General features: G+C 61.9%; 1 protein-coding gene across 1 annotated transcript in view; it reads right to left on the bottom strand.

The window, feature by feature from the left end:
• GAS6 (growth arrest specific 6) overlaps positions 1-12,726 on the bottom strand; it is a 28,311-nt gene extending 15,585 nt beyond the window's left edge. Inside the window, exons 1-4 of the mRNA XM_070380682.1 lie at positions 12,453-12,726; positions 12,097-12,263; positions 2,717-2,741; positions 1,420-1,482 (exon numbers count right to left, since the gene is read on the bottom strand). Coding sequence (XP_070236783.1) covers positions 1,420-1,482; positions 2,717-2,741; positions 12,097-12,263; positions 12,453-12,525 — 328 coding nt within the window. The 5' untranslated portion in view covers positions 12,526-12,726. The remainder of the gene's footprint in view (positions 1-1,419; positions 1,483-2,716; positions 2,742-12,096; positions 12,264-12,452) is intronic.
• Between the last annotated feature and the right edge of the window lie 246 nt (positions 12,727-12,972).

The following is a 12,972-nucleotide window of genomic DNA, read 5'->3' as shown; positions in this document are numbered from 1 at the left end:
ATTACCTTCGCCTGGAATTTGCCTAGAATGCCCAACACCACCCCTTACAAATCTCAGGGTCCCTAGGCCGAGAGGGCAACCCCGCCTTCTCCTGGGGGCGGACAACTCCCAGCAGGAAGAATTCCACCTGCTTTCCTTTGCTGCCTCGTTGGGAAGCTCATCTCTGGGGCAGAGTGAGGAGTATGTTTGCAGGTGTCCCAAGCTTCTGAGGAATTCGGTGGACGCAGGCAGCCCGCGGACAGGCTCTGGGCTGAGTCCTGACCCAGGCCCCACAGGAGGGAGGTGAATGGTTATCTGCCCGCTGATGGCGGGGGGAGGGTGCGGCGGGGAGGCCGCCCTGTGCACTGGAATGCTCGGCACCTGCCGTGGTCAGTGGGGGCCAGTCTCGTGGCTTCTGCTCCTCCTTCCAGAAGTGTGAGGGCAATGGCAAGTTATGACCTGGGCAGGGCATGCTCAGAACAGCAAGTGCCGAGACACTGCCCTCGTGGGGACAGGTGGGTCACAGACGGCTGCACCAAAGGCTGAGGGGGGCAGAGATAACGTGTCTGCTCCACAGGACTCTCAGGCCAGAGCCAGGCCTGGAGTCAGGTTCAGCTGAGACGTGTGTACATGTGGATGAAAGCCATGTGACCGGACACCAAAAATGGCAGTGTTACCGTATGATAATTTAAAGTAATAATAATAACAAAGATGCATGATGAGCTGAGGGGGAATCTTGCTACCTTTACTACAAACGGCTAACCTGCAAAATCTATCATCAGCTCCTACAAACCGAGAAAGGCAGGCAAAGAATGTGAACAAACCATTCGCAGAGAAAGAAACACGTGAAGCTTGGCTTCACTCGTGAGTAAGAAGAGCTAAACTGAATGGCTTGAGGGCCATTTCCCCACTTTTCTACTGGAAGAGGTAGAAAGTAGAAAGAAGTACAGCTGGCTGGTGCAGGTACTGGGGGCACTCCTGCCCTCTGTAGGGATAATGGGCCAGGTCTGCGTCAAAACTGGGAAAGACACAGCTTTCCCTTCGTACTTCTACTCCTAGGAGCTCACCCAGCAGAGGTGCTCAGGGAGACAAGGAGGCCACTCTGGTTTATTTGTTACAATAAAAAACTGGAGAGAGCCCAGGAGTTTGCCAGTGCACCTTGCTTACCAGGCATGCTGCCCACCAAGTGGGCTGAGAGCATTCTCAGAACCAGTGGCTGCGGTGAAAGGGGACTCTACTAACCAGGATGTGGGCCCAGACGGGCCTTCCCTCCACCTCGCAGAGGTATGCACTTCATGCCACACACACTTTGGCTCAGGGCAGAGGGGGCTGACCTCAGGCTGTGGCTCCGAAGGCCACAGGGACACTCAGGGCCCCTGGGAATGACCACAAGACCCCAAGATCCCAGACTCAGGGGCTGTGAGGCAGGAGCACACTTACTTTGCACACAGGTGACGAAAGCTGGGTTCTTTTGGTACGGAGATCCATGTTTATTGATGCATTCTGCAAGACAGGGAGTGGGGTGTCACCCCCTGACAGAGGCGCTCATGCTGACACAGAATTTTAACACCAAAAATGAGCAGGTGCCTCCAACGGGCAGAGCTCTGTCCAAGGGGCACCAGCCCCTTTGACTTTGACGGGGGAGGCTCCTGCCATTGCATAGAAGGCTCTCTGGTGGCCCTCGGGAGGCTCTCTGACCGTGGCAGAGACCTGAGCTCCATCTCAACCTGACCCTGTTTGGAACAGCGCCCTGGGTTTGATGGAGACCGAGCTCCTCCCCCCACTACTCAGTCGACTGGGCCTCCCCACGGGGCCGGGGCTGGGGAGCAACCACGTGCATCTGGGCACAGTGGGTGCTGAGCCACTTCACTGGCCCTTCAGGAGGTTGCTGCTGCTCAAGCAAATTGGAGGACGTGGGCATGAGCAGTGGACAGGACCAGAGGTGGCCAGGGGACCACGGTCGCCCTTTCCTGAGGAAACAAACCCGCACACCCAGGAGCAAGGCCACACGGGGCCCGGGCTGGGCTGCCCGGGGCCGACCACAGTCCACTCTGCGAAGCGCCTCTAAGAGGCTGCAAGGCCAGCGGAAAAGTGACCCAAGTGCACTCGACACAATCAGAAGGGAGAGCCCCGGATGCCTCTCTCGTTGTGAGTACAGACGCCCCAGCAAGCCTCAAAACAGCACTGATCAAGGAGCAGTTCCCTGGGGACTTCCAGATCGCCCTGGAGAGACGGGCTGTCTTCCTCTTGTTCCCCCAAAGTGCAGCGGGGCTTTCCAGCCCCCCTCCCCCTCAACACTCACAGAGACGTCGCTGCTTGACAGCCAAGGCGGCTTGCTTGCACAATCTTGTCATTGGAGTTAAGCAAAATCATCTCTAATGTTCCCAGCTTTAGTTAGTCTTATGGTGTCAATAGCTACACCCCACACAGACAAGAGCTCCCCGGGGTCTTTAGTAACATCACAGCGGGGAGTCCTGAGACTAAATCAACCATATTCCCCCGTTAACCAGCTGAGCTGGGGGTCAGAGTGGAGCGGAGGTTTGCCAACAGCGACACTGGCTGCAGGGTTAGGGTTAGGGTTAGGGACACAGGCCAGGCTTTGCTCCGTGAGCCCGGAGGTCCCATCTCTGTCACGGAGCTCTGTCCCTCCAGGAACAACTTGGTGACAAGGTCTTAGCAACCTCTCCTCCAACACATAACGTCTCCCCGACTAAAGGAGGCCATGATTTCAACTTACCCAAGTACCTTGGATAAAAGTACTCCTGTGGAAAGAGAAAAAGAAAGGCAGCGGTTAACTGTCAGAGTGTCTGGCGTCTGAGCACCCCCATGGCCACTGGGCTAGGAACCTCCCCCTCCCCCCAGGAGGTAGGTGCTTGCAGAGGGCGAGGGCGGGGGAGAAAGCTGCTTTCTGCCTCTAAGACGGCAGGGAGGGGGAGGGGAGGAGAGGGGAGGGAAGGGGGGAGGGGAGAGGGGAGGGGCAAGGAGGGGGGGGGGCAGGGGAGGGCAGAGGAGAGGGGAGGGCAGGGCAGGGCAGGGAAGAGAGGGGGGAGGGCGGGGGGGGGAGGGGAGGGGAGGGCAGGGGAGGGCAGGGCAGGGGAGGGGAGGGGAGGGCTGGGGAGGGGAGGGGAGAGCAGGGCAGGGCAGGGGAGAGGAGGGGAGGGCAGGGGAGGGCAGGGCAGGGGAGGGGAGGTCTGGTGAGGGCAGGGCAGGGCAGGGAAGAGAGGAGGGGAGGGCAGGGGAGGGCAAAGGAGGGCAGGGCAGGGGAGGGGAGGGCAGGGGAGGGCAGGGCAGGGGAGGGGAGGGCTGGTGAGGGCAGGGCAGGACAGGGGAGGGGAGGGCAGGGGAGGGGAGGGGAGGCCCAAGCAGCCCAGGGCTTCTGCAGGGTGCTTGCATGCTGAGACCAGCTGGCTGAAACCAGCAGCCCAGTGCCACCAACAGCAGCTATACCACGTGGGTAAAGTGTCTTTCAGGAGGATAAGAAACATGTTGGAAAGAACCCAGCCTCAGACTCTGGTGGGAGGACTCCCAGTAGTTCCTGTGTCTGTAAACCACGCCAGAAGAGGACAGAGGGTGTGAAGGGCAGGTCCTTTCAGCCATGACTGCGAATTACAAGGTTGGAGCTGGGCAGCAACTCTGGTCTCCAGCTGCCACGGGGCGGGGTCACAGCAGCCCGCCCCTGCCTCTGCCGCCCCTCAGGGCTGACGGCGGAGCCGTTTGGTCCTACATCCCCTCCCCGAGGAAACCAAGTGACCTGATGTTGCCAGCTTGCTGGTGTCTAATCCTCCCGACCACCCTCCCAGGAAGGTCGCTCTCAGCCCATTATCACAGATGAGGAAGCTGAGACTTCAGGTCAGCCGCAGCCCTGCTTCCCCATGACCCTGCGTGTCACCTCCATCACCCGGCTGGGCCCCCGGGCCTGGGGGCTGGGTGGGGGCGCCTTGGGCAGATGCAGTCAGTTCATGCTTTTAGAAATAACGTTCTGGTAGGGGTGCTTCTTATAAAACGTTATTTTAAAAGCAAAGATGGGACCGAGTCCAGGGCTTCTGAAGCACCGGAGAAGGTGACATCCATGCAAACGTGATACAGAGGCAGGCGGGGTTGCGGGGAGGGGCCTGCCCCCTTTGGCTCCCAGGCCTGCTCCCTACAAACCGGCTGCGTTTTCTCCTCCCAGTTTCAGTCCTGCACCAGTTGGCTCTGGGAACAGACAGACAGGCGGGTTTGGGCCCCTGTGATGAGCACTCTCGGGGTCTCCCGGGATCTGTGGGTCGTGGCATCTGTCTGGGGTTAGCAGGAGAGCAGAGGTCTGCAGTGAGGCTGCCGTGGGCTTTGGCCATGTCGAGTGCCACGGCACAGCACATCTGAGCCTCCTCTCCCTCTGCTCCTCATGAGCCATCCCCCGAAGGGGAAAGGAGAGCCGTTCACATCCCCGCGGGGCCCAGGTGAGGCTGGGACTCCCGCCCCCATGCAGCCCTCCCTTCCACCAGCCACTCATGCTCCCTGCCCTGAGCGCAGATGAGCCGGGGACACCCACCCCCAGCTCCGTTGACCTCTGCGGATGCTGCCCTCCAGACACACCGTGTCGGTGGTGCCTGAATGCTTTTGTCTGGAGTGTCCGGGACCTTTACCTGGGTTACCCAACATGACAGGACTCTCACATCACACTGCAACAAATCCAGTGGTTTCTCAAACAGTGAACTGAGAATTTATTGCTTTCTTTAACCTGTAGCTGTCCACAATTTTAGTTCCAAAGATCTCTACTCTTTGAAAGCAGGCTGGGTGTCACAGCAGTTCGCTTATTGACAGGGCGGACACAGGTGTTCTCCCCGGGAGCCAGAGGGGAGGGCCCGCCAAGGCCCAGCCTGGCCAGCACCCCGGTCTCGTCCAGAGGCTGCTGCTGCCCAGGCGCTGGGCCCCGAGAGCATGAGGCTCAGCACAACCCCTCCTGCAGGCAGGCGCCCAGACTCCCTCGGTGCCCGCTGACCCCGCAGGGCTCCACACATCTTCCTGGCAGAGTTCAGACAAATGCCTTCTTCCCTTCCTTCCCCCAATTCTTCTCCTGAGATTCTCCCAACTAGGCGCGGAGGACTCTGTGAGACCAAAGGAAACGCAGACGCTACTTCTCAGGCCACGGGCCTCCCAGATGCCCTAGGCCCTGCTCTCCTGGAGGACCCCAGGTGGGCCCCCAGGCACCCTGTGAGGGCACTGCGTCCCCTCCGTCCTCAGACACTGACGCACAGGCTGCAGGGAGGCCCTGGAACAAAGCCCTGATGTCACCAGCCAGAGGCACGGGTGACCCGGGGCCTGCAGCAGCTCGGCACGTGTGTGCGTGCGTGTGACTCCCAGGGCCGCAACACCCCTCCATCCCCACAGCCATCCCCTCCCACCCAGCCTGGCCCCACATGACAGGGGCCGGGCAGGGTTCTCCGGGTCCCGGTCACATCAGTGTCAGGACGAGCTGCCCTGGATGCTATGCTCAGGGCCTGGGGCAGGTGGCAGTGACCCTTGGGGCGTGGAGATCCCAGCGCCCCTCGCTACTGAGAGCTTCCCAGCAGTCTGCCCCTGCCCCCGGCACATCCCTTCGCACCGCCCCCTATGAGTCCCCACTGCTCCGGTGACCCGCAGCGGCTCAGCTGCTGGCAGGCCCGGGCATCTGCAGGCTCCGGCGGATGGGAGACCCGAGGCCCAGGGTGGGGCCTGAGCCAGGGACTGGAGGGGGCTGGTCCCTCCCAGCACAGGTTGTGAAAGTGCAGCTGAAAGACCTGCGTGCGAAGCATGTTGTGCAAAACCTCCTGGCGTGGCTCAGTACAGTGTCTCCTGCCAGGCACGAAAATACTCTTGGAAATGGACCTCATAAAACAGGTTTGTTTCCAAATACTGCTTCCCCACAGCAGAGATTTGTAGCTGCTGTCCAGCATCCAATTCTCCCTTCATCTCCAGTAATAGAACTCTGGATTCAGTTAAGCAACAGTGCAGCCAGCTGCAGGACTACACTTCCCAGACGCCCTTGCAACTAGGCGTGGCCGTGTGACTAAGTCCTAGCCAATGGGATACACACAGGGAGCAAAACAGTAAAGAGAGAGTGGGGTACTTTGGTTCTCTGGCCTCCTTGCTGGAATGCAGATGTGATGGCTGGTTCTCCAGCATCTTGCCCACTGTGTGAGGAGGCCTGGGAGACAAAGGCCATGCACTCGTGCAGTGGAGCACAAATAAATCACGTAAGTCCCTGGGCCCCCACCGTTGAGCAGCCCTGGGCAGCCTGCCTTCCACCTTTTACATGAGAGAGAAACACACTGTCTTATTTAAACCACTCTAATGAGGCCAACCAGTCCATCCTAAAGGAGATCAGTCCTGAGTGTTCATTGGAAGGACTGATGCTGAAGCTGAAACTCCAATACTTTGGCCACCTCATGTGAAGAGTTGACTCATTGGAAAAGACCCTGATGCTGGGAGGGATTGGGGGCAGGAGGAGAAGGGGACGACAGAGGATGAGGTGGCTGGATGGCATCACCGACTTGATGGATATGAGTTTGAGTGAACTCCAGGAGTTGGTGATGGACAGGGAGGCCTGGCGTGCTGCGATTCATGGGGTTGCAAAGAGCCAGACACGACTGAGTGACTGAACTGAACTGAACTGAATGAGGCCAAAGTACCAGGCTAACTGAATTTGAAAAATGAGTGCAAATAGATGTGTCATGGCCTGCAAAGTGAAGATTTCATGAGTCGGTGAGAATGTTCTGGGAAATGGGCAACACGAAGGCCTTTCTTTCCTTCTCCTATGCTCTCCTGGCGGAGGCCTCTCAGGGCTGCGGGCACTCCCCTTCACAGCACTGGCTGATCATTCACAGCTTTGCTTGGAGACGCTTTTGTTCTCAAGGCCAAATGCAGCTATGATGCTCACCTGAGTGGCTAGGGTGCCCACCAGCAGGACAGGAAGCCACTGGGCTGCACTGGGGCCTAAGCTTCTCCAGGTCCTGAGCCTCCCCAGGGGCCAGGCCTCACCATACCCTCTGGTGACACAGGAGTACCCCACTGTTGGCCAGGTGCTCCTCCTGGCAGCTGTGAATATGCTGGCAGGAGCTGAAAAAAAGCAGGCGTGGAACCTCCTGCGGCCCCAGAAGAGTAGCTCCTGTTGACACGTTACAGGGTGACAGAGAACAACGCATCTTCCTCCAAGTCTGAGCGACGCTCCTGCCCGCTCTGACCTGTCCCTGCCCACACATGGTGGCGGGCCTTGGGGGCTTGGACAGCATGGGAGCGGGGGAGGGAGAAGGACATGCCCAGCAGCTCCTGGTGAGCAGGGGGCCTCCACCAGGAGCCCACGGAGCAGAAGGGCAGGGCAGGAGCCAGCAGAGATGGCCTGGCAGGAATGAGGCCTCGTGGTCTCAGGAGCTGGGTGAGGGCACAGAGCATGAGGGCTTGGGGGTCATCCCACACCCAACTCCTCCTTAAAAATTACTTTAAAACGTAACGACCTGCACTCTCCCAGGATCACAATTACAGGCGTACACACGTGACTGCAGTGAGATCACTGGACTGAAGTCACCATCACAGGGCCAGGAACCCCAATATCTATACTAACTCTCAAACCCACCAAAGTCTGCAGCCCAGAAACAGCTCCCACCTCTGAGCCCAGCAGACACAGCACATCCCACACGCACCGGCAGAGCTGGAGTAAAGCAACAGCCCCGCTGGGTTTACAGCGTCCCAGCCCAGCCACTCGGCATCTCAGAAACCAGGCTGTGAACATCAGCTTCTTAAAGGGCATTTTCTCTCTAAGTCCCACAAGCAGACCTGCAGTGTCCTTCAGAACATCTTTCGTTTTTCCACAGATGCTGAGCCCATGGGCGCGGACGACGTATCATTTAGGGGCCTGTCCTGTCATTAGGCCGCAGGGCCCAGCTCCGCACTGGGCTGACCCCCCCGGGAGTAGCGTGTATGAGGGCTCAGGGGCAGCAAACGGGGGCCAGACAGAGCTGTCCCTCCCCCAAGGCCATCGGGGGAGAGGCTGGCCCATGTGGGGGCCCTGCGTGCCACCCGTCTAACCAGCAGTCTGCAGGCCTCTGGGTCGTGCGGAGTCAACTCTGGAGAAAATTCAACAGGCCAGACAACTCAGAGAACCCGCCCCTGCTGGCTTCCAGTGGAGGAAGCCTGGGAGGGACTGGGTCCTGGGGGACGCCTGGCTGCAGTGAGCAGGGGGCTTCCTGGACAGACAGGAGCTGGGGCTGAGTCTGCACCCGTGGGGCCTGGTCCCATCCTTGATGGACCCTCAGGGGGCTGAGGGAAGTGTGCCTGAGCATCTGAGTGAGTGAATGTTAGGGAGCTGCTGTCACGGTGGGGTGGCGCGTGGGGGGCAGTGGGCCTCGGCTATCCTGGAGGTCACTGGGGGTGACAAGGTCCCCATCGCCTCCTGCTGGGACCCCATTTCTGTGCCCCTGAGACCCCTCAGGCCACTGCAACAACGGGAGACTTGAGGGAGGGCTTGTCCCCTCCCTGGGGGTGTCCCCCGCCCCAAGCAGCACTGTCTGCGGACGTGTGAGTGCTGAGTCTGTGAGCTGTGAGCACCGAGTCTGCGACGTGTGAGCACCGAGTCTGCGGACCTGTGAGGACCGAGTCTGCGACGTGTGAGCATCACTGTCTGTATCTCAAACAAACGAGGGCTGGAGGACCAAGACCTGGAGCCCCCTCCGACCTGCAGGCCTCAGGTGGCCCCTGCGCTGGGAGGTGGCGAACCAGGCCTGGGCCGAGGGTCAGGCTGGGTGAGTCTTTCATTCAGAATCCTTTCCTGAAGCCAAGGGCACTGGTACGGGCTCTGGCGCCCGCTTGCATTGAAGGACCTAAGTAGGAAGGTGACTGTTCCGGGCTGGCGAACTTTCGGGAGAACTCGGGGAGGCCAGCAGGGCGCCCGGCACCCAGAGTCCTCTGAACAAGACCCCAGGAGGAGGACAGTGCTGGGAAGACAGAGTAACAAGAGAGGAAAACAAGATAAGAAGGAAGTCTAATCACAGGGCTCCAGGGGAGGGCAGGGTGGAACACTCCTGAGGCTGGAAGAATGTGGAGGAGACTATTCGTGCCTGGAGGGAAGCCTGGGAAGCACTGGACGCATCAGGAAGGCCCCAGGCGCCTTCCTCTCCAGGCTCCACAGCCCCCGGAATCAGGAAGGTGCCCACAGCTACCTGCTCAGAGGAGGGGCCCGTCCACAGACAGGAAGGCGGCCCAGGGTGGAACAATCTGCCTGGGCAGGAAGCACCCAGAACACACCCAGCACAGAGGGCACCGCCTCCAGGGATTCCAGGGCAGGCACGTGGCCCAGAGAGCCGGCTCCAGGTGCCGGAGCCCCCACCCAGCCCGGGCACAGGGCGGCCGCCCCCACCTTCTGCCCCACCCGCAGCCCTGGAGACACCGGACACGCTGCCCCTCTGCCAGAAGCAAAGGGCCCGTGGGAAACGCTCACGCAGGCGTGTGTGGCTGTGATGGGGCAGCCGCACGGAGGAAGTCCTGCCGCGGCTGGCGGGTGAGGACAGGCTGTCCTGGCAGCGGCCCCTTGATCTGGCAGCGCTCTCAGCCCAGAGGCCGCAGCCTCCCCGTCACACATTGGGATGCACGGGGCTCCTGCGACTTCCTGAACTAAGGCCAGGGCCTCGTTGGGGTCACACCCACACACGATCACAAAGAGCCAGGAATCTGAGGGCAAGGAAGTGATGCTTCTCAGGAGAGCCCAGACTCTCAGGAGCCGGGTGCCCATGCGTGAGGTCACAGGACCGCCTCACCTGACTAGCTGCTTTTCCAAAGGTTTATTAGGAGTGAGTTGTGTTTGCAGGGTCTCCCCCAGTCCTGGAATCCAGAACCTCCTCAAAGTGAGGGAAAAGATGGCGTGGACGCCTGGAGGGGCATCTGGTCGACCAGAGCAGAACTGGACACGAGGAAGTCCCCTAAGCACCAGCCCCAACCCCCGACCCGACCCGAACTGGCTCCTCCAGAAGCCATTGCCCCTCGGTGAACGCAGAAGGAGCCAGTCCACCCGGGAAGCTGGTAATAAAGGGAAAGGTGTGACTGTGATTCGAGGATGGGTCAGGAAGCAGGACAGCATTCTGAAAACTCACACGCGGCTTTGATGTGCAAGGAGTCCACACGTTCCTGACGGGGTGGATGGGGCGGGTGTGGGAGGCAACTCCCCCTGGAAGGGAGGGCAGGACGCTGGGGGAAGTGCAAGGCCCTGTGTGATGGGGTGGATGGGGCGGGTGTGGGAGGCAAACCCCCAGGAAGGGAGGGCATGGCACCAGGGGGTGCAAGGCCCCGTGTTAAAGTCGCTGCTGTGAGCACTGCTGTCCTTGCCCTCGTTTCATCCACTGCAGACAAGGTTCTGGAGGAGGGCATGGCCACCCACTCCAGTGTTCTTGCCTGGAGACTCCCATGGACAGAGGAGCCTGGTGGGCTACAGTCCACGGGATCACACAGAGTCAGACAAGACTGAGTGACTAAGCACAGATAGGGTTGTTACAAACCTAAGAGCAGCTACAGTGGGGCGGGGTAGGCTCTGGGAAGGGTGCGCGGTGACCAGTGTGCGGTGTGTCCAGCCCAAGGCCTCTCTGTCCTGCAGGAGCAGGGCCTGGATGGGGCAGGGCTGGTGCGGGCGGCGGCCTCACTGCCCTCAAGCCTGGTCACCTGCAAGCCCCATCCCATGCTCTGTGGCAGCCAGTGTTCCAGGCTGGGCCTGGGACTGGTAGGAACACACTTATCACACACCCCGCAGCCGGGCAGCAACCCAGGCAGCCAGCACACAGCCTGTGTGGGACCTTCAGAAACGCTCCTCGGAGCAAGCTCCCCGGGGCCAGCAGGACTCATCATCATCAAAGAGACGGGAGGACAGGCAGAAGAGATGGGGCGGGGCAGAACTGCTGCTCACAACCGGTTAACGCGCACCGCTACTGACACCGAGAGTCACCGGTCACAGCTCAGCCACTGCAGCTGTGGGCTGTGCCAAGCCAAGGAAGGGCACAGCTTGGTCATCGCCATCAAGCTTGTTTCACATAGGGGACCACGGGGTGGGTCAAGCCAGCCAGTCAGAAACGCGAGTCACGTAAAAGCCTGCATCCTTCACACTTATTTGTTCACTGCACGAGACGCTTATTCCACCCCAGAAGAATTCTTTAAAAGAACTATTCCAGTAGAACCAAAACCAGCTGTGAAATCATCCTGACCTCAGGGTGTGGAGCAAGGCAGGGTGAGCCCACCCCTCTATCAGCCCTGCTTCCGCGCGGGGGGCTCCTGGGCACACACCCCAGCCTCTGCCCCAACTAAGATGGCACAGTGCACCCAGGGCCACTCCCCGAGGCCGGCTGCCTGTCGCCCCACATTCTTCACGACGTTATTAATAGAAACTTGTCCTGAGCCAGCACCTTAGGCTCCTGCAGTCTCCGCGGTTCCCAGGGCGCACCTTGTGGCCGCCTGGCCCGCCCTCCCTTGTGTGCCAGCCCTGATCGGTCCTCCCAGTCCTCCCTGCCTGGGACCTGCTGCCTTCCGGCTCGTCCAGCCCTCCGTCTTTGAAGCTAAGGCTCCCGCCTCTAGACAGGGATCTGCGGACAGCCCCACCCCCACCTCTAATCTGGCCAAGGGGGCAGGGAGGCAGGAAACTGTTCGGGCTCTCCAACCATTTATTTCGTTTACGTTTTAAGCCGGACCCTACTGCTTTCTGGTTGAGCTGTCAGAGTTGCAGTTTCCTTCAAGGCGGCTGCCTTCCGAGGCCTGCGGCGGGAAGTGGCTGCGGGCGTCCACAGGACCCCCCGCTGGCATCGGCCGCCGCTCCTCCTCTGAGGGGCACCTGGCATCACCGGGAGAACAGGGGCTCGAAAGGAGGAGGCCTGAGGGTGGCCGGGGCGGCACACAGCACCCTGCCCTTCCGCCGCCGCTGCCCGCCTCCCTGTATAAGGGTCGGTGTGCCCGCAGAAAGGTTTGCCGCAGACCCCCGCTCCCGTCCGTGCGCGCGCGGACCCGGGTCCCCTGAAGGGTGGTGCCGCGCGCGGGAGCGGGGGTCGAGGGGACCCGCCTGCCCCGACGCTCCGCTCGCCTCCCCAAGGCTCCGGGCGCACGCCTCGCCGCCCCGCGCGGCCCCGCGCTCACCGTCTCGGGGTCGTTCTCGAACACCTCGCGGGCCTCCTCCCGGCTGCACAGCTCCTCCACGCACTCCCTCTCCAGGTGGCCCTGCTTGGCCTCCTCGAAGACCTGGTAGGCGCGGCGCTGCCTGGGCCTCAGGAACTGCGCCGCCTCGCGCGCCCGCAGCATCACGGCTTCCCGGGCGGGCGGGAGGAGCGGGGAGAGAGCGGAGAGGCGCCGTCAGCGCGGCGGCGCCGGGGCCCGGGCGTGCGGGGCCGCGGGGCGCGCGGGGTGCGGCGCCGAGGCGCCCCTCGCCCTCCGGGGGGGCGGGGTGCTGGGGGGCTCCCGGCCCGGCGCGCCCCGCGGCCCCGCGCGGTACTCACTGTGCGCCGACTCGGAGGCCAGCAGGAGCAGCAGCAGCGCGGTGCCCAGGGCGGCGGCGGGTCCGGGCGGCATGGCGGGGCGGGGCGGGGCGGGTCGGGGCCGGGGCCGAGGGCCAGCACTGAAACCGGGGCCGGGGGCCGGGCGCGCGCGGTCAGAGCGCCCGGGGGGCCGTGGCGAGGCGCGGGCGCCGAGGGGCAGTGGCTCTGGTCATCCTGTGCGGGCGGCTCTGAAGGTCACATCCCGGCGGCGGCACCGCGGCGCTCGCGCGGGGCTGGGCGGGGGCGGCGGCGGGGGCGGGGCGCGCGGCAGGACCGGCCTCGGGGCCGCGCGGGGCGGGCGGGGCGCGCCTGCCTCTCCGCCGCCGGGCCGAGCCGGTTTTCTCAGGAAGATCAAAGCCCAGAGGGGCAGCGGGTCTTCGGGACGGAGGCGGGGAGTCCCCCCTCCCCCCGCCCCCGCGCCCGGGAGCTTCTCCCCAGTCGCGGGTTAAGTTTATGTAACCGGGCGGTGCGAACGCGGAGA

This window comes from Bos mutus, chromosome 12 (assembly GCF_027580195.1).
Source record: "Bos mutus isolate GX-2022 chromosome 12, NWIPB_WYAK_1.1, whole genome shotgun sequence".
Taxonomy (NCBI): Eukaryota; Metazoa; Chordata; class Mammalia; order Artiodactyla; family Bovidae; genus Bos; species Bos mutus.
This window is presented reverse-complemented; position numbering and strand designations above follow the sequence as displayed.